The sequence below is a fragment of the Salmo trutta genome, chromosome 31 (assembly GCF_901001165.1).
Source record: "Salmo trutta chromosome 31, fSalTru1.1, whole genome shotgun sequence".
NCBI lineage: Eukaryota > Metazoa > Chordata > Actinopteri > Salmoniformes > Salmonidae > Salmo > Salmo trutta.
This window is the reverse complement of record NC_042987.1, coordinates 7059970-7082176: the sequence shown is the minus strand read 5'-3', so window position 1 is coordinate 7082176 and position 22207 is coordinate 7059970. Positions and strand designations below refer to the sequence as shown.

Sequence of the window (22207 nt, the reverse complement as noted above, 5' to 3'; positions counted from 1 at the left end):
TGTCTGTAGACACTGCCACATACGTCTCGTGTCTGAGCCGTTGAATTGCGACTCCACTTTATCTCTACTGATGTTTTGCCTGTTTGTTTGATTGCCTTACGGAGGGAATAACATCACTGTTTGTATTCGGCCATATTCCCAGTCACCTTGCCATGGTTAAATGTGGTGGATTGCACTTTCCATTTTGCGTGATTGCTGCCATCTGTCCACGGTTTCTGGTTAGGGCAGGTTTTAATAGTCACAGTGGGTACAACATCGCCTATATGCTTCCTGATACACTGATATGGTGACTTTGTTTATTCGTCAATGTTATTCATAGAGGCTACCCGTAACATATCCCAGTCCGCGGGATCAAAACAATGTTGAAGCGTGGATTCCAATTGGCCAGACCAGCATTGAGTAGTCCTTAGCATGGGTACTTCCTGTTTTTGAGTTTCTGCCTTTAGGCAAGGAGGAGCAAAATGGAGTGGTGATCAGATTTGCTGAAGGGAGGGCGGAGGAGGGCCTTGTAGGCATCCCAGAAGTTTGAGTAGCAGTGGTCGCGTATTGACTCCGGGGTGTGAATACTTATGTAAATGAGGTATTTCTGTATTTCATTTACAATAAATTAGCTAGAATTTCTCAAAACATGTTTTCACTATGTCATTGTCGGGTTTTGCGTGTCGATGTGGAAAAAAACAACAATTTAATACATTTTGAATTCAGGCTATAACACAAAATGTGAAATAGGTCAAGGGGTAGGAATACTTTCTGAATGCACTGCATGTCACCAGTAGTTAATGTACCGTTAATCCCCATCATTTGGTTACATTAATTTCTATTAATGCATGTATTAATTACAGTAAATGACCATTCCCAAGCTACACTTGTGAGAAACAAGTTTTGTTTTATTTTTATAACCATCGTTTACGAGTTTACATTTTTTAATTGTCTTGTTTTGAGTGCTCCATATGAGCATGTTTGGTTTCACTGTCCTGTTAATGATGAGGGAGCGTGTGCCTGAGCATGCATAGAAGTACCTGGCTTGCCGCGCGAAAATGTAGGAAAGTGCCAATTTGGGGATATCTGATTTCTGATATTCTTAACTCACCACAACCACTGTTAAAAAGCTGAATTTTTCAAATGATAATAGTTCCTCACATTATTTCAAAAATCTTTCCAACAATCTCCCGGCCTCAATCACCAAGTCTCAGTAAAAAAGACCAAAATCATTATCTGATCATCCCATATCTCCAGTGGAAATAATACCTGAACACTTTTCCCTTGCTCAAAGACCTCTGTCTGTCCCAAACTCACTGGCGTGGGAAACTTGCAAACTACAAGGGCGGGAATAGGCTAGTTGATACAATGTTGCAAGTTAGCAAGCAACAGCTTCAGCTGGACCTTGTTGATACATTTGACACAATTGCTGCGCTTCACTAGCAATGGTTCACATCCAAGACAAATAAAAAGGGTGGCAGACAGGCTGAGTAGAGAGATGAATGCAATTGAAGACTTTTCATCTGGATATTTTATACAGTTTATTTGTCAGTTTTATGTATTTTTAATTAGTTAACAATGCACAATAACTGGGCTTATAAAAGCGCGAGAAAAAATTGGCAATAGTACTGTTTATCCATATTGAGACGCTGTAGCTAGTATACCCACAATTAACCCGCAAATAAGTGTATCTGACCCGATGCAGGCCTCTAGTGTGTGTGTGTGTTCCCTTCTCTACCCTGCAGCAGTGGAGAGACTCCTGACGCAGACATGATTTCGCAGTTAGCTCTGCGTCATCCCCAGGCCTCCTCTCTCTCTCTCTCTCTCTCTCTCTATATATATATACACACACACACACACACACACACCACTCTTTCTCCTCCTCCCTGTAACTCTTCTCTCTCTCGCTTTTTCTCACTCTCATCTTCCCCCACTTTTGAAGGCCCTTGGATCTGTTTTGGAACTCAGTCATTGTATCAACTTACTGTTCAAAGCTAGAATAGTAGAATACACGAGATGCAATTTACAAATTTGGTTGTGCATCAGCAGTTTTTCTCTGTCAGTCACTGATAGTCAGTCAGTCAGTCCATATCCACATTTTTTTTAGATAGCTGGCTGGTAAATTAACTTAGCAATCTCAACTTGTTTCACTCAGATCAGATATAGTTTCACTCAGATATCATATTAAAAACTACAAAATCTTCTCTCCGCCCCATGGCAAAATGTGTAGGGTTGCAGCAAACTTGCTTTAAAACTGCAGCATTTTCTCTACAGCCCATGGCAAAATGTGTAGAATTGAACGAAATGAACTCTAAAATGTAAAAAATGTTTCCGCTGTCAAGAGGGGGGCACTAAAATGTTTTGCTCGCTGTGTGTGTGTGTGTGTGTGTGTGTGGGGGGGGTACGCAGACCCGCAAGCAACTGTGACCCCTCAAGATGAGTTTAAAAAAATATATAATCTGTGACCCCCATCAAAGTTACCCATCCCTGACCTTGAGGTTTTCTTGAAGATAATATCTAATTGATTTATATCTGGTTTTTGCCTAATCAATTTTGTAGTTCCATGATAACATGCATTGCTGCTGGCTCAAAGCTTTGGGGAAACTCACCTAAAGTAAAACAAATGCCATATTTAATCAATTTCCCACTCTGAGCCAGTAATTTATATGCGTTCTGTTTCTTTAAAAAGTATATACACTGCTCAAAAAAATAAAGGGAACACTAAAATAACACATCCTAGATCTGAATGAAAGAAATAATCTTATTAAATACTTTTTTCTTTACATAGTTGAATGTGCTGACAACAAAATCACACAAAAAGAATCAATGGAAATCCAATTTATCAACCCATGGAGGTCTGGATTTGGAGTCACACTCAAAATTAGAGTGGAAAACCACACTACAGGCTGATCCAACTTTGATGTAATGTCCTTAAAACAAGTCAAAATGAGGCTCAGTAGTGTGTGTGGCCTCCACGTGCCTGTATGACCTCCCTACAACGCCTGGGCATGCTCCTGATGAGGTGGCGGATGGTCTCCTGAGGGATCTCCTCCCAGACCTGGACTAAAGCATCCGCCAACTCCTGGACAGTCTGTGGTGCAACGTGGCGTTGGTGGATGGAGTGAGACATGATGTCCCAGATGTGCTCAATTGGATTCAGGTCTGGGGAACGGGCGGGCCAGTCCATAGCATCAATGCCTTCCTCTTGCAGGAACTGCTGACACACTCCAGCCACATGAGGTCTAGCATTGTCTTGCATTAGGAGGAACCCAGGGCCAACCGCACCAGCATATGGTCTCACAAGGGGTCTGAGGATCTCATCTCGGTACCTAATGGCAGTCAGGCTACCTCTGGCGAGCATCCCTCCAAAGAAATGCCACCCCACACCATGACTGACCCACCGCCAAACCGGTCATGCTGGAGGATGTTGCAGGCAGCAGAACGTTCTCCACGGCGTCTCCAGACTCTGTCACATTTGTCACGTGCTCAGTGTGACCCTGCTCTCATCTGTGAAGAGCACAGGGCGCCAGTGGCGAATTTGCCAATCTTGGTGTTCTCTGGCAAATGCCAAACGTCCTGCACGGTGTTGGGCTGTAAGCACAACCCCCACCTGTGGACGTCGGGCCCTCATACTACCCTCATGGAGTCTGTTTCTGACCGTTTGAGCAGACACATGCACATTTGTGGCCTGCTGGAGGTCATTCTGCAGGGCTCTGGCAGTGCTGCTCCTGCTCCTCCTTGCACAAAGGCGGAGGTAGCGGTCCTGCTGCTGGGTTGTTGCCCTCCTACGGCCTCCTCCACGTCTCCTGATGTACTGGCCTGTCTCCTGGTAGCGCCTCCATGCTCTGGACACTACGCTGACAGACACAGCAAACCTTCTTGCCACAGCTCGCATTGATGTGCCATCCTGGATGAGCTGCACTACCTGAGCTACTTGTGTGGGTTGTAGACTCCGTCTCATGCTACCACTAGTGTGAAAGCACCGCCAGCATTCAAAACTGACCAAAACATCAGCCAGGAAGCATAGGAACTGAGAAGTGGTCTGTGGTCACCACCTGCAGAACCACTCCTTTATTGGGGGTGTCTTGCTAATTGCCTATAATTTCCACCTGTTGTCTATTCCATTTGCACAACAGCATGTGAAATTTATTGTCAATCAGTGTTGCTTCCTAAGTGGACAGTTTGATTTCACAGAAGTGTGATTAACTTGGAGTTACATTGTGTTGTTTAAGCGTTCCCTTTTATTTTTTTGAGCAGTGTATATATATTTTTATTTTAACGTTTTATCTAACTAGGCAAGTCAGTTAAGAACGAATTGTTATATACAATGATGGCCTACCAGGGAACAGTGGGTTAACTGCCTTGTTCAGGGGCAGAAAGACAGATTTTTACCATGTCAGCTCGTGGAGTCGATTCAGCAACCTTTCGGTTACTGGCCCAACGCTCTAACCACTAGGCTCCCTGCCGCCCTCGTTACTTATATGCATTCAGTTAGAGGAAAATGTCTTTCCCTTTCTGTTGTATTTTAATGGCTGTTTAATATGGAACTTTTAGTGTGTAAATGCTTCTCATTGCCCTGTTGTGTTTTGAGTATTCCCTTGACTGCCCATCTTACGTATATGGTGATGGAGTATTGCGTATGTGGGATGCAAGAAATGCTGGACAGCGTCCCAGAGAAAAGATTTCCAGTATTTCAAGCTCACGGGTAAGTTTCTTTCTCTCTCGCTTTCTCGGCAGCTCCCTCAGCTGTTCTTCCTCTTCCTCTTTTTCAACAGCTCCATCTCTCGTTTGCTCACTCACCATTTCTCTATTGTTCTCGCCTGCCCTTTATCTATTTTGCCATCTCGCTCTCCCTCTCTCTGCCTCTAGCCCCCCCATTCTTGTTCAATTGCGCCATCTCTCTCTCCCTCGTTTTCTTTTATTAGTCTTAGCTTCTGTGCAGAGTCTACTCCAAGACTAAGTTTAGGCAGAGCTCTCCATTGCTGATAAAGCTGACTGTTTTGTTATTGCATGAGAGTTTTTTGCAAAAGTAATTTTTGCCCATTTGAATGGAAATCTATTACAGTAAGATATTAAGGTACTTAACCCTCATACTACCACCATATTGAACATACGTGGATTACCAACTGGAGTCATTTTGACCCCAAGAAGAAACTGTTGGAAAAAGCAACAATCGTAGCAAAATATCAACTTAATTCTTATTAAAACATCATTAGACATGTAAATAATGTTATAATTTTTTAAACCTTGTTACAGCTGTTAGGTGATTGATAATAATCGCATATTTGTTTCATGTCATTACATTAAGAAATGGGGGGGGGGGGGGGGGGGGGTGGGATCATGGCTATATTCAATAAAATTCACAAGTTGATTTAAAACTTATGTTTAACCCTTTCTCATGGTTAGTGATTTGATGGATTTGTCCTAAATCGTTTGACATGAAACATTTACTTTTCTGTCATTACATTTATGGCACTGTATGTACTCATTATACGGTATCATTCGGTGCATTTGGAAAGTATTCAGACCCCTTCCCTTTTTCCACATTTTGTTACGTAACAGCCTTATTCTAAAATGGATTAAATAAAACAATTTCCTCATCAATCTACACACAATACCCCATAATAACAAAGCGGGTTTTTAGAAATGTTTGCAAATTTATTTAAAAAATACCTTATTTGCATATATATTCAGACCCTTTGCTATGAGACTTAAAATTGACCTCCTGGTGCATCCTGTTTCCATTGATCATTCTTGAGATGTTTCTACAACTTGATTGGAGTCCATCTGTTGTAAAGTCAATTGATTGGACATGATTTGGAAAGGCACACACATGTCTATATAAGGTCCCACAGTTGACAGTGCATGTCAGAGCAAAAACCAAGCAATGAGGTTGAAGGAATTGTCCATAGAGCTCCGAGACAGGATTGTGTCGAGGCACAGATCTGGGGAAGGGTACCAAAAAATGTCTGCAGCATTGAAGGTCCCCAAGAAGACGGTGGCCTCCATCATTCTTAAGTGGAAGAAGTTTGGAACCACCATCACTCTTCCTAGAGCTGGCCAAACTGAGCAATCAGGGGAGTAGGGCCTTGGTCAGGGAGGGCCTTGGTCACTCTGACAGAGCTCCGGAGTTCCTCTGTGGAGATGGGAGAACCTTCCAGAAGGACAACCATCTCTGCAGCACTCCACCAATCAGGCCTTTATGGTAGAGTGGCCAGACAGAAGCCACTCCTCAGTAAAAAGAACATGACAGCCCGCTTGGAGGTTGCTAAAAGGCATCTAAAGGACTCTCATACCATGAGAAACAAGATTCTCTGGTCTGATGAAACCAAGATTGAACTCTTTGGCCTGAATGCCAAGCGTCATGTCTGGAGGAAACCTGGTACCATGCTCAGGACCTCTGACTGGGGCGAATGTTCACCTTCCAACAGTACAAGGAACCTAAGCACACAGCCAAGATATTGCAGGAGTGGCTTCGGGACAAGTCTCGGAATGTCCTAGACTGGCCCAGCCAGAGCCTGGACTTCAATCCAATCGAACATCTCTGCAAAGATCTGAAAATAGCTGTCCACCGACGCTCCCCATCCAACCTGACAGAGCTTGAGGATCTGCAGAGAAGAATGGGAGAAGCTCCCCGAATACAGGTATGCCAAGATTTGTACTGTCATACCCAAGACTTGAGGCTGATATTGCTGCCAAATGTGCTTCAACAAAGTACTGAGTAAAGGGTCTGAATACTTTATGTAAATGTGATATTTCAGTTTTGTAATATATATTTTTTTAATCTGTAAAAAATTCAACATGTTTTTGCTTTATCATTTAAGGGGTATTGTGTGTAGATTTGAGGGGAAAAAATATTGAATCCATTTTAGAATAATGCTTTGACGTAACAAAATGTGTAGAAAGTCAAGGGGTCTGAATACTTTCCGAATTCCCTCTATACCATTAGCAGACCTGATGGGGCCCGACTGCTGCTGGGCCTCATTCTGTGTTTTGGGTTTGCGGTGCTGTGTTAAGAAAGATTAACTGTGCGTGCCTGTGCACCTTTCACTGCTGCTCTCTCTGAGCAGCAGGCACTAGCGGCGTCAGGATTCCAATATTGGCTGGGCCAGAGAAATACGTGGCCATGATGCTTTTTTTTCTGATCATTGAAATGTTTCATATTGCAATACGAATAGGCTGGAGTGCATTCGGTAGAATGATGATCCACATGACCACCACATGCAGCTCATCTCAGAATCAGGAGAAGTCCATATTCCAATGGCATCTATTAATGCCGATACAGCCTAGCCACAGTATTTGAGCGGTTGGAAATTCTGCTCATCGGCGCTCAACGTCCTTTTGCTCCACGTCCTTTCCAGCCGTTCCGCTAAAAACCGTTAACACGCTTACAGGAAGGAAAGAAAAAAAAACTGTCGCTCCAAATTAGCTTCATAAATGTTTTGTTTAAAATCACTATAAAATCTTTGACTAAGTGGACCTACCATTTTGGGTTTGAAGTATTGAAAGCAATCCATATGATTTAAATGGAAAGTATTTTAATAAATAACAAAGGTGACTAAGAAGCACTCATCATTTCAAAAAAAGCTATATGTCATATTAAACAGCACATAAACACTCTAAATAGGTCATGAGCCAGACAGATAGCCTAAGAAGCAATGAAAATGAATTTAGGCTATATTATTAGTCTATTATATCAATGCTATAGCCTACAAAGAAATACTTTGAAGCGAGTGTGGCAAACTAGGCTGGCAGGAACATTAAGCTCTTCAGCATTTAAACAACACTTTGTTGTATAAAATCCTTTATAGTCTATAAATTGCACATATAGGCTGTGTCTTACTTAGAATTAAATAAAAATTAAATGGAAAAATTCCTTGTTAGGCTCAGTCTACCGTGCCTTTGAATTCACTTTGAGAAACATGATTTTGGCCAGAGTCTGTGGCTAATGCGATGGTGCCTTGAGAGTAGGCCAGCAGCGGGGGATGCTAAAAACCCTTTGGGACACTCTTGCCAAGCAGGGCAGGGATGAGGAGTTGTCTTTCCAAAAGGTGATAACGTCTGCGTTTCTTCTCATGACCGTTATGTACTCCTTTACCTCTCATTTTGATTGTGCAGAGGATCGCTGCTGCTGAATGAAGAGCTGAACATGTGAAGTCTTTTGGGCACTTCGTTTTGCTCAAGGGCAGATTTGGGTGCTGCTGGTACGGCAAATGCACCTGCCGGAGGCACGTTGATAGCCTCGGTTTCCTTCACAAGGAGGTTGCGTATCTCTCCAAGCTGGTTACGCACCAGCTCATCCCTTATCACCTGCTCAGTTTTAAACCTGGGGTCCGGGATGGCGGTTAGGACAAGATGTTTATCATTATAATACCCCCTGTACTGAGTGGAAACGTTATCTGATCGTTTCTGCAAAAGCAGCAATGTCTATGGCCTGAGACACGGTAGTCAACAGTTTGTTTCTGACACCACGGGGAGAATCATGCCCAGGTTCCCCATCTCTTTCTGCATATTATCGGTGAGGTCAGCTTGTGGTGTCAGTACCTCCACCAGGACCTGTAGCCAACGCATTTCGTTTAGGGTGAGTTTTGAATCAGAGGTAGACTTCAGTTTGTTTTTCCACAATGGGTCTCTTTTGAACATCTTTAATACAGACTCAATCATGCGTAATTGGCTGTTCTTGTCATACATGCTGTTGTGGGATGCACTCCCAATCTGTCACTTTCTTCTGTGTTCAATGTACACTTCCTAACACTTTTCAGAAGTTTTTCCAGTTTCTGGATCAGTCCGCTAACCCCATCATGCATGTTAATGGCATCCTTTGTTGCGAGCTGAAGCATGTGAATTGGGCACCGTAAAATGGAGATTTGACTCTGAAGTACTGGTTTACCATCATGTCCACATTGTTGGCTATATGGTCAGTTTGGAACTGAGATCGCAGGTGGTGCCATGTCGGATGCCTCATCTTCCTCCTGTCCATCATCATTGGTCTCCTCAGAACAAGGTAGGTTGAAGGCTTAGACCATGTTGCTTGCGCTGTCAGTCACCACTCGTATTACTTGTCGCTGCACGTTCCAGTTCCTCAGGACACTGATATTTTTGGTAAATGGCCTCTGCTGTGTGGTGTTTTTGTATGTGCTCGCAGCTCAACAACACCGTGTGGCCTTGATAGTTTCCGTCAATGAAACTGGTGACAATCCCCAGGAAACGGTGTCCCTTTCAGCTAGTCCAAATGTCAGTTGACACAAACAAAACCATCTCCTAGCTGCAATAGTTCTCAAATTGGCTTCCATTTCTTGCAGGGCCGTGCTATATATAGGCGGTGTGTAGCCTGGTTTAGCTTCACTTGCAGAATACCGCATCCCTTCCCAAGTTTGTAGCGTCATACCCAAGAATACTCGAGGCTGTAATCTCTGTCAAATGTGCTTCAACAAAGTACTGAGTGAAGGCTCTAAATACTTATGTAAATGTTTTTTATTTTTGCAAAACATTTCCCAAAACCTGTTTTTGCATTGTCATTATGGGGTATTGTGGGTAGATTGATGAGGGGGAAAAAACTATTTAAGCAATTTTAGAATAAGGCTTTAATGTAACAAATTTTGGAAAAAGTCAAGGGGTCTGAATACTTTCCGAATGCACTGTAAGCAGATAAATAAATGAGCTACCACCTCGACTTATTTTCCTAGCCAGAGATCAATTAGCCTAACTAAATATACAGACGGAGATTCAGTGAAACAAAATCACATTAATTGATTATCAGACAAGTCACAGGCTTTTTTTTGAGTGAAGAGCAAAATCCACTTGTTAAGTTACATAACATTCTAGCAAATTGTTTCCCCTCTCTGTGCTTTTCTCAGTGCTTTTCTAAGACTGGCGGTTTCCTGGTCTCCTCACTCCACTGCTGCCCGCTTCATTGTTCTCAATACCAATTTAAATCAATATACTGTTTTCTAGAGATCAGGCTGTTTGGGCTCATTTACATTTCTATGATGTCGGCCTGGGCTCAGGCTTCAGCTTACCAGGCTTGGGTAAGACCGGGCTCGAATTTTCTGGCCCGAGGAGAACACTACTTTGTATACCATTGGCACATTTCTATAGGCACAAATATTATGTAATTTTGGTTTTGTATGCAGTCTTACAGTGAGGGGAAAAAAGTATTTGATCCCCTGCTGATTTTGTACGTTTGCCCACTGACAAAGAAATGATCAGTCTACAATATTAATGGTAGGTTTATTTGAACAGTGAGAGACAGAATAACAACAAAAAAATCCAGAAAATCGCAAGTCAAAAATGTTATAAATTGATTTGCATTTTAATGAGGGAAATAAGTATTTGACCCCCTCTCAATCAGAAAGATTTCTGGCTCCCAGGTGTCTTTTATACAGGTAACGAGCTGAGATTAGGAGCACACTCTTAAAGGGAGTGCTCTTAATATAAAAGACACCTGTCCACAGAAGCAATCAATCAATCAGATTCCAAACTCTCCACCATGGCCAAGACCAAAGAGCTCTCCAAGGATGTCAAGGCTGGAATGGGCTACAAGACTATCGCCAAGCAGCTTGGTGAGAAGGTGACAACAGTTGGTGCGATTATTCGCAAATGGAAGAAACACAAAAGAACTGTCAATCTCCCTCGGCCCGGGGCTCCATGCAAGATCTTACCTCATGGAGTTGCAATGATCATGAGAACGGTGAGGAATGAGCCCAGAACTACACGGGAGGATCTTGTCAATGATCTCAAGGCAGCTGGGACCATAGTCACCAAGAAAACAATTGGTAACACACTACGCCGTGAAGGACTGAAATCCTGCAGCGCCCGCAAGGTCCCCCTGCTCAAGAAAGCACATATACATGCCCGTCTGAAGTTTGCCAATGAACATCTGAATGATTCAGAGGACAACTGGGTGAAAGTGTTGTGGTCAGATGAGACCAAAATGGAGCTCTTTGGCATCAACTCGCCGTGTTTGGAGGAGGAGGAATGCTGCCTATGACCCCAAGAACACCATCCCCACCGTCAAACATGGAGGTGGAAACCTTATGCTTTGGGGGTGTTTTTCTGCTAAGAGGACAGGACAACTTCACTGCATCAAAGGGATGATGAACGGGGCCATGTACTGTCAAATCTTGGTTGAGAACCTCCTTCCCTCAGCCAGGGCATTGAAAATAGGTCGTGGATGGGTATTCCAGCATGACAATGACCCAAAACACACAGCCAAGGCAACAAAGGAGTAGCTCAAGAAGAAGCACATTAATGTCCTGGAGTGGCCTAGCCAGTCTTCAGACCTTAATCCCATAGAAAATCTGTGGCGGGAGCTAAAGGTTCGAGTTGCCAAACGTCAGCCTCTCAACCTTAATGACTTGGAAAAGATCTGCAAAGAGGAGTGGGACAAAATCCCTCCTGAGATGTGTGTAAACCTGGTGGCCAACTACAAGAAACGTCTGACCTCTGTGATTTCCAACAAGGGTTTTGCCACCAAGTACTAAGTCATGTTTTGCAGAGGAGTCAAATACTTATTTCCCTCATTAAAATGCAAATCAATTTTAACATTTTTGACTTGCGTTTTTCAGGATTTTTTTGTTGTTATTCTGTCTCACTGTTCAAATAAACCTACCATTTAAAATTATAGACTGACCATTTCTTTGTCAGTGGGCAAACGTACAAAATCAGCAGAGGATCAAATACTTTTTTCCCTCACTGTATGATACTTGGTATAGACAAGTACAATGTTAGACGAGTATATGGGGAGTTATCTCTGTAGGTGATCAGTCTATCTGGTCAAAATCACTGATGCAGGTCCCCCTCCACCCTCTTGTAGTATGATAACTTGTTATTACGTCTCCAGAAAACCTAGATTCCCATCTATCAAATTACTATAAGCAGAATTTTTGTTTTTGGCTGTGGTCAAAATGACCCCAAAGGACTGGATTTTTATTTTATTTGAAGTCTTTATACAGAAACACTAAGCAATTTATGTATATTTATAAAGAACAAGTTGATTGACAAGGTCATTAACATTTTGAAGAATTGAATCAACCACCTATTGGCTATGATATAAAACAGGCCTCTGGGTTCAAAATGACCCCAGTCGGTTGTATGAGGGTTAATTGTTACCCAGAAATGATTTGATATATAATGGCTGCATTGGGCCTTTAAACACTAATTTATAGTCACACTTGGTTAAAAGACCTATTAGATTGCTTGGATCGATACGTCATGGCTGAGCTCACACTTGTGTCGTGTAAATTATGCACTGATGTTTTGATTTATACAAAATATCAAGTTGTGTGCGGTGTGCACAGATCTCAAGTTAGGATTCACCATAGAGCTAATGTAGTGTACTGACTTGTCTTGTAGGATTTTTATTATTAACCCTCCCTCCCTCTCAGGTACTTTTTACAGCTGTTAGATGGCCTTGAATATTTGCACAGCCAGGGAATCGTTCACAAGGACATTAAACCAGGAAATCTGCTTCTGACTACCGACGGGGCACTCAAGATCTCCGACCTGGGCGTGGCAGAGGTGAGATGTCATCTCACTTACCTCAGTCACCTTTACCTGTATATTACCTATTGTTAGGGAAATGCATGTTCTTAACTATATTATGCAGAAAGCATTCTTCCCTCTGAGTGTGCTGATTTTGAGCTTTTTCTCCCGATCTCTTACTCGCTCTCTCTTCCTTCTCCCCCCCCCCCCCCCCCCCCCCCACCAGGCTTTGCACCCGTTTGCAGAGGATGACACATGTCGTACTAGTCAGGGCTCGCCGGCGTTCCAGCCCCCCGAGATCGCCAATGGCCTGGACACCTTTTCAGGGTTCAAAGTGGACATCTGGTCCGCAGGCATCACACTGTGAGTAATGGCCATTGCACTGTCCAAGTCCACCCTGACCCCTAACCCTAGCTCAGCACCTTTCTGTTGATCTGGAAGGATAATCAATGGTGATGAAAATAGCTCCACCTAGCGCTTTGATTACCTGTCTATCCAACATACACTGAGTGTACAAAACATTAAGGAGTTCTGCTCTTTCCGTGAAAGACTGACCAGGTGAATCCAAGTAAAAGCAATGATCCTTATTGATGTCACATGTTAAATCCACTTCAATCAGTGTAGATGAAGGGGAGGAAACGGGTTAAAGAAGGATTTTTAAGCCTTGATGCAATTGAGACATGAGCTGTGTTTGAATACTCATACTAACTGCACTAACCATACTATTTGTGACGTGAATTGAGTATATAGTATGCTTATTGGTCATAGTATGGATATAGTTAGTATGCCAAAAGTTCCTGGATGTCGTACTAAATTTGCCAAAATATGAATTATACACGCAGAGGACACTATTTCCGTACTTTAGGGCCCATAATTCAGGAAATGGGCGTGGCTTCATTGTTTCCAGATTTGAAGAAAATAGCGGAAAATATGCAGTCGAAGTACAACGAGAGGGGATACAAATTCATTGCTTTAACAAAGTATGACAGATGTTAAGAAAATGTTGAGCAATGTAATAAAGTAATGACTTAAAATGGGTTACCTTACACGTTATTGGCTACGCTGTCCTTACGAACCACATAGCATATCATTACAGCAGGATGTATTGGTATGTTAGCTAGCTACCTAACGTTAGTTGGCTACTTATACATCGAACTTGCCAGTATATTAACTATAGGCTAACTACCCAACGTTTATTGACTTGATTATTCCCGTCATTCTTAGCTTAGCTAAATGTTAGTCGGTGTGCGTTCGCAATGGACATTCGGGTGCTTTCGTAAATTTGCTCTGGCTATCTACTACAATTTCAGAGGACTCTCATCTGAGTGTACCAGAGTGCAGAATAATTAATTTACGAGCGCTCAACACCCGTTGAATATAGCCGGTGTCACTAAACGTTGGCAAAAAAGTAATTAAATTGTTGCCAGCAGCACAGTCATCAACTCTCAGGATAACATGAAACTGCTTAACCAGTTCTGCTAGGGCGAGTAAAATGGTCAGAGTGGTCTCATTTGTGTCTGGAAGTAGCTAGCAAGCTAGCCAACGTTAGCTTGGGTGCTTGACTGCCATTGTAAGGTCAGAACGATCAAATAAACCCTACTCCTCGGCCCGAGCATCCAGTGTGCGCTCCGACAGGGAAACGCTCTGAATTTACAAACTGACAATCTGACAACGCTCTGAACAATCTGACAACGCTCTCCCCTCTTCAAAGGAGGTGACACTCTTGACCCAAATTGCTACAGACCTATATCCATCCTACCCTGCCTTTCTAAAGTCTTTGAAAGCCAAGTCAACAAACAGATTACCGACTATTTCGAATCCCACCGCACCCTCTCCGCTATGCAATCTGGTTTCAGAGCTGGTCATGGGTGCACCTCAGCCACGCTCAAGGTCCTAAACGACATCGTAACCGCCATCGATAAGAAACAATACTGTGCTGCCGTATTCATTGACCTGGCCAAAGCTTTTGACTCTGTTAATCACCACATCCTCATCGGCAGACTCAGTAGCCTTGGTTTCTCAAACGATTGCGTCGCCTGGTTCACCAACAACTTCTCTGACAGAGTTCAGTGTGTCAAATCGGAGGGCCTACTGTCTGGACCTCTGGCAGTCTCTATGGGGGTACCACAGGGTTCAATTCTTGGGCCAACTCTTTTCTCTGTATACATAAATGATGTCGCTCTTGCTGCTGGTGAATCTCTGATCCACCTCTACGCAGACGACACCATTCTGTATACTTCTGGCCCTTCTTTGGACACTGTGTTAACAACCCTCCAGACGAGCTTCAATGCCATTCAACTCTCCTTCCGTGGTCTCCAACTGCTCCTAAACACAAATAAAACTAAATGCATGCTCTTCAACCGATCGCTGCCTGCACCTGCCCGCCCGTCCAGCATAACTTCTCTGGACGGTTCTAACTTAGAATTTGTGGACAACTACAAATACCTAGGTGTCTGGTTAGACTGTAAACTCTCCTTCCAGACTCACATCAATCATCTCCAATCCAAATTGAAATCTAGAATTGGCTTCCTATTTCGCAACAAAGCATCCTTCACTCATGCTGCCAAACAACCTCGTAAAACTGACCATCCTACCAATCCTCGACTTCGGCGATGTCATTTACAAAATAGCCTCCAATACCCTACTCAACAAGCTGGATGCAGTCTATCACAGTGCCATCCGTTTTGTCACCAAAGCCCCATATACTACCCACCACTGCGACCTGTACACTCTCGTTGGCTGGCCTTCGCTTCATAATCGTCGCCAAACACATTGGCTCCAGGTCATCTACAAGACCCTGCTAGGTAAAGTCCCCCCTTATCTCCGCTCACTGGTCACCATAGCAGCACCCACCTGTAGCACGCGCTCCAGCAGGTATATCTCTCTGGTCACCCCTAAAGCCAACTCCTCCTTTGGTCGTCTCTCCTTCCAGTTCTCTGCTGCCAATGACTGGAACGAACTACAAAAATCTCTGAAACTGGAAACACTTATCTCCCTCACTAGCTTTAAGCACCAGCTGTCAGAGCAGCTCACAGATCACTGCACCTGTACATAGCCCATCTATAATTTAGCCCAAACTACTACCTCTTCCCCTACTGTATTTATTTATTTTATTTATTTTGCTCCTTTGCACCATATTATTTATATTTTAACTTTGAACTTTCTTCAAACTACAAATCTACCATTCCAGTGTTTTTCTTGCTATACTTTATTTACTTTGCCACCATGGCATTTTTTTGCCTTTACCTCCCTTATCTCACATCATTTGCTCACATTGTATATAGTCTTATTTTTTTTCTACTGCATCATTGATTGTATGTTGTTCTACTCCATGTGTAACTCTGTGTCGTTGTATGTTGTCGAACTGCTTTGCTTTATCTTGGCCAGGTCGCAATTGTAAATGAGAACTTGTTCTCAACTTGCCTACCTGGTTAAATAAAGGTAAAATAAATAAAAATAAAAATAAATAAAATATGAGCGCGCTCTGGCACTCCAGATTGAATTGAAGAACGTATCCGAAGTTGTAAAATGTCTAACTAGTAATTTGTTATGATAACTAGCTAGCAAGAGGTTGCATAGCAACAGCATCAACTACATGTGAAGAGCTAATACGCTCAACTGAAAGTGTACTGTTTGTTTACAGTATACAAAAATGTACGTAGTATATACTCAGTTAAGATGGGGAGAAGTCTGTCCATAATAAAGCGCTGCTCTGCCTTAACAACACTAACAACAAGGCAGGTCCTACTAAGTATGTAGTATACAGTATGTTAGTATGGGTATTCGATCATTGCTATGGAGTGTGCCGTTCAGAGGGTGAGTGGGCAAGACAAAAGATTTAAGTACCTTTTGAACAGGGTATGGTAGTAGGTGCCAGGCGCACCAGGTGCCAGGAACTGCAACGATGCTGGGTTTTTCACACTCAACAGTTCCAGTGTGTATCAAGAATGGTCCACCACCCAAAGGACATCAAGCCAACTTAACACAACTGTGGGAAGTATTGGAGTCAACATGGGCCAGCATACCTGTGAAACGCTTTCGACACCCTGTAGAGACCATTCATCACAAAACCCACTGATATTGCCAACTATTGTAATGATTTTTCATTGGCAAGATTGGCAAACTTAGGCATGACATGCCAGCATCAAACGCCGACACTACACATCCAAGTATAACTGACCTAATTATGAAAGGTAAGCATTGTAATTTTGATTTCGTAAATTGAGTGTGGAAGAGGTGAAAAAATTATTGTTGTCTATCAACAATGACAAGCCACCCGTGTCTGACAACTTGGATGGTAAATTACTGATGATAATAGCGGACGATATTGCCACTCCTATTTGCCATATCTTCAATATAAATAAGCCACTAGAAAGTGTGTGCCCTCAGGCCTGGAGGAAAGCAGAAGTTATTCCGCTACCCAGGACTAGTAAAGCCCCCTTTACTAGCTCAAAAGGCTGACCAATCAGCCTTATTACCAACGTTTTTGGTGTTTGACCAGATACAATGCTATTTTATAGTACATTTTTAATTGACAACAGACTTCAGCAGGCTTATAGGGATGGACATTCAACAAGCACAGTACTTACACAAATGACTGAGACAAATTGATGATTTAAAAGATTGTTGGAGCTGTCTTGTTAGACATCAGTGTGGCTTTTTGACATTATCGATCATAGTCTGCTGCAGGAAAAACATGTGTTTTGGTTTACTCCCTCTGCTTTATTGTGGATAATGAGTTAGCTGTCTAACAGAACACAGAGGGTGTTATTTAATGGAAGCCTCCAACATAATCCAGGTAGAATCAGGAATTCCCCAGGGCAGCTGTCTAGGCCCCTTACTTTTTCAATCTTTACTAATGGCTTTGAGTAAAATAATGTATGTATCCAGATGACTCAACACTATACACATCAGCTACTACAACGACTGAAATTATTGCAACCCTTAAAGAGCTGCAGTTAGTTTCAGAATGGGTGGCAGGAATATGTTATTCCTAAATATCTCAAACTAAAAGCATTGTATTTGGGACAAATCATTCACTAAACCCTACACCTCAACTAAATGTTGTGGAAATTGAGCAGGTTGGGGTGACTAAAATGCTTGGAGTAACCCTGGATTGTAAACTGTCATGGTCAAAACATGTTGATACAACAGTAGCTAAGATGGGGAGAAGTCTGTCCATAATAAAGCGCTACTCTGCCTTAACAACACTATCAACAAGGCAGGTCCTGCAGGCCCTTGTCTTGTCGCTCCTGGACTACTGTTCAGTCGTGTGGTCAGATGCCACAGAGGAACTTAAGAAATGTACAATTGGCTCAGAACAGGGCTGTACTGCTGGCCCTTAAATGTACACAGAGAGCTAACATTAATGATTATGCATGTCAATCTCTCTCATGGCTTAAAGTGGAGCAGAGATTGTCTCAATTAAACTCAAATAAACTCATATGTGATGTCTTGCCTGTTTCCCTTTTCCATGCCGTAGATACAACATTACGACGAGTCTTTATCCGTTTGAAGGGGACAACATCTATAAGCTATTTGAGAACATTGGGAAGGGAGACTACAGTGTTCCAGAAGAGTGCGGGCCTGCCCTGTCAGACCTACTGCAAGGTGAGGATGACCATGATGAAGACCATCTCTGAATTAAAGAATTATTTAGCTCGAGGCTTTACACAGCCGTTAATCAGTCAGTGGCTTACTCCGGTCATGGAGAGTAAAGTGAGAGCTTTCTTCCAGGTCTACTCAAATGCACCCGATTTCAACTACTCATGGCCTAAAATTGAATGTTAGTGCTGGGCTGGAACAAAAGCCTGCACCCCCTATCTATCCTGGACAGGAGTTGGACACCCTTGTGTGTTAGGGGAATCACTGCAATACATTGAGAAATGCCCTGTGCTATTTTCTGAGCTTGTCCAGTAGATGGCACCATGACGTTGACTCTCCATCTGTCTCCTCTGCATCAGAGGCCTGTAACCTATCATACACTCTATTGAAATTCCTCTGAACAACCCTGCTGCTGCTATCACTTTCCAATTGATATAGGAACAGAAGTGGACTACACATACGGTAGAACCTCAGACAATGAGATTTGGCCTTGGAGATTTCAGATATAAAAGGGAGATATCTTCTTCAGAAAGAGGAATGTTAGCACACCTTGTGGCGCAGTCAAGATGCTTCAAAATCATTTCATACCTGGGGTGTGTGTAAGTTCACGTGTGCGTGCGTATACAGTAGTATTTCTCTGTGACATTTAAAGCCTCAAAGTGGTGACTGGCTAGGCATGCTAGAAAGGACGTTATCACGCTAGAAAGGACGTTAGGCACAGTTGATCTGATTGATATTGAAGGGTTTAGGAAATTAAGTTTATGGCAATGGGTAGTGTAGGACAGGTCAAAGGTTTTTCTCTGACGCAGAAGAGCTTTGTCTGCAAAGCTCATCATAGCTTTCGAAAAAGACCCACACGCATTTTGTGAACGAGACTAGGTTGAGAACAGAAGTGTTTTTTTCCATTTGTTAAACTTTGTAGTCAAAGCAATGCAAGCTTATAAATAGTCATAGAAACTGGTTTGATATTTCTCTAGTCAGCCCTGTCGTGACACTGCAGACCACCATTATGACTGTCCATTTCCTCATGACGTGTCTGCGCATGCCTGCTTGTATGTTAGATATGTGTGCACACGTGTGTATGTAGTGATGTGTGTGGTGACGCAGCCCAGTTCTAAGAGCCAGCCTGCAATTGGCGTCTCTAAAATAAACTACGTGCCTGGCACAAAGGTGTCCTTCAGCACGCTCGTGAATGCCATCAGCACGCATGGCGTACCTCCCCCAACCTGTAGAAAGTAGAACCCATTAACGTGGTCATGCTGATAGCTCTGCACGGCTATGGCATTAACCTGTTGGGGGTAAGGGGCAGTATTTACACGGCCGGATAAAAAACGTACCCGATTTAATCTGGTTATTACTACTGCCCAGAAACTAGAATATGCATATAATTATTGGCTTTGGATAGAAAACACCCTAAAGTTTCTAAAACTGTTTGAATGGTGTCTGTGAGTATAACAGAACTCATATGGCAGGCAAAAACCTGAGAAGATTCCTTACAGGAAGTGGCCTGTCTGACCATTCCTTGAGCTTCTTGCCTCTGTTTATTGAAGACTGGGGATCTTTGCTGTAACGTGACACTTCCTACGGCTCCCAGAAGGTGGGAAAAAGCTGAATGATGTCATTCCAGCCCCAGGCTGAAACACATTTGCGCTTTTGGCAAGTGGCCGATCAGAGGACAATGGGCTTAGGTGCGTGCACGAGTCGACCCCATGCTTTATTTTCTTTCGTCTTTTTACCTAAACGCAGATTCCAGGTCGGAATATTATCGCTTTTTTACAAGAAAAATTGCATAAATTGATTTTAAACAGCGGTTGACATGCATCGAAGTACGGTAATGGAATATTTAGAATTTTTTTGTTACGAAATGCGTCGTGCTCGTCACCCTTCTTTACCCTTTCGGATAGTGTCTTGAACGCACGAACAAAACGCCGCTGTTTTGATATAACTATGGATTATTTGGGACCAAACCAACATTTGTTATTGAAGTAGAAGTCCTGGGAGTGCATTCTGACGAAGAACACCAAAGGTAATAACATTTTTCTTATAGTAAATCTGACTTTGGTGAGTGCTAAACTTGCTGGGTGTCTAAATAGCTAGCCCTGTGATGCCGGGCTATCTACTTAGAATATTGCAAAATGTGCTTTCACCGAAAAGCTATTTTAAAATCGGACATATCGAGTGCATAGAGGAGTTCTGTATCTATAATTCTTAAAATAATTGTTATGCTTTTTGTGAACGTTTATCGTGCGTAATTTAGTAAATTTTTTTGTAAATTCACCGGAAGTTTGCGGGGGGTATGCTAGTTCTGAACGTCACATGCTAATGTAAAAAGCTGGTTTTTGATATAAATATGAACTTGATTGAACAAAACATGCATGTATTGTATAACATAATGTCCTAGGTGTGTCATCTGATGAAGATCATCAAAGGTTAGTGCTGCATTTAGCTGTCTTCTGGGTTTTTGTGACATTATGCTAGCTTGAAAAATGGGTGTCTGATTATTTCTGGCTGGGTACTCTGCTGACAATCTAATGTTTTGCTTTCGTTGTAAAGCCTTTTTGAAATCGGACAGTGTGGTTAGATTAACGAGAGTCTTGTCTTTAAAATGGTGTAAAATAGTCATATGTTTGAGAAATTGAAGTAATAGCATTTCTAAGGTATTTGAATAACGCGCCACGGGATTCCACTGGCTGTTACGTAGGTGGGACGAAATCGTCCCACTGGCCCTAGAGAAGTTAAAGAAGCCTTAGTTATTTTTTGTGACCTAATTGGAATGACTGTGTTAGTGTAGGCTGCTAAATGTTTTATCACATTTATTGCAGCATTGTGCACATTTTACGATGCTCTAGTCTGACATTTTGTCATAGTATTTGTATTGTGGGCAGTTCATCGTTGTCATTCCTTGCATGTCTCCATTGTCTGTCCTCAGATAGCCCCCCCCCCCCTTGCCTTGGCAGCGGGCTAGGCAGTAGTAAGGACAGAGAGATGGATAGTAGGGATGTGCACAGATTGTCGGCTGGTCGTTTGTTTGGCCGATAGGCTATTGGTCGACCGAGATTTCTTTTAGTCGAGCAGTAGTAAAAAAAAAAAAAAAATCATGGTGTACAAAGACACCTGTCTGAGTGGAGGCCGTGGGGATGGCACAGTCCATCAGTCTAAGAGATGTGCTACTGAAATTGTATGTGGTTATTATGTAAGAACAATGGTGCAACACAAAATAAAAACAATATTATTTTATAACATGCGCTTTCTCCCGCATTGGATAGTGGTTGCTGTTCTGAAACACATCAGTGCGCTGTTTAATTGTTGCCTTTTCCTAGACCTTGTTGCTAAGTGCATAATAGCAAAGTTACCCAGCATATTGGTGTTGAGAACGATGCGGCGGAAGTAGCAGCAGAGTTAGGAGAAGAGAAAACAGCCCTTGACTTTATTTTTTATTTTTTTATTATCGTAATAATAACCCTCTTTCCTTGATCACCTTATTGTTATAATTACGATTATGATCATCATTGTAATGTCATTATCATTTGTAGGCTTATTAGAGCGGCCTTGTATAACCACCATCAAGCTGTAGGCCTAAGAGCCCATCCTGTTTAGTCTTAATACCGTAACTTAGGCAGGCCTACAGTGCATTCGGAAAGTATTCAGACCCCTTGACTTTTTCCACATTTTGTTACCTAACAGCCTTACTCTAAAATTGATTAAATCGTTTTTTTCCCTCATCAGTCTACACACAATACCCCATAATGACAAATCAAAAACAGGTTTTTAGAAATGGTTGCAAATGTATTAAAAATAGAAAAGTATTCAGACCCTTTACTCAGTACTTTGTTGAAGCAACTTTTTGGCAGCCTCAAGTTTTCTTGGTTATGACGCTAAAAGCTTGGCACACCTGTATTTGGAGAGTTTCTCTCATTCTTCTCTGCAGATCCTCTCAAGCTCTGTCAGGTTGGATGGGGAGCATTGCTGCACAGCTATTTTCAGCGATGTTTGATCGGGTTCAAGTTCGGGCTCTGGCTTGGCCAGTCTAGGACATTCAGAGACTTGTCCCGAAGCCACTCCTGCATTGTCTTGGCTATGTGCTTAGGGTCATTGTCCTGTTGGAAGGTGAACCTTAGCCCCAGTCTGAGGTCTTGAGCGT

General features: G+C 42.6%; 1 protein-coding gene across 2 annotated transcripts in view; it reads left to right on the top strand.

Annotated features, from left to right (window-relative positions):
* Positions 1-22207, top strand: part of LOC115169402 (serine/threonine-protein kinase STK11) — a 64105-nt gene that overhangs the window by 29478 nt on the left and 12420 nt on the right. For both annotated transcript variants that reach the window (XM_029724977.1, XM_029724978.1), the window contains exons 4-7: positions 4595-4684; positions 12366-12498; positions 12689-12825; positions 17945-18072. In XM_029724977.1, the coding sequence (XP_029580837.1) occupies positions 4595-4684; positions 12366-12498; positions 12689-12825; positions 17945-18072 (488 nt within the window). The remainder of the gene's footprint in view (positions 1-4594; positions 4685-12365; positions 12499-12688; positions 12826-17944; positions 18073-22207) is intronic.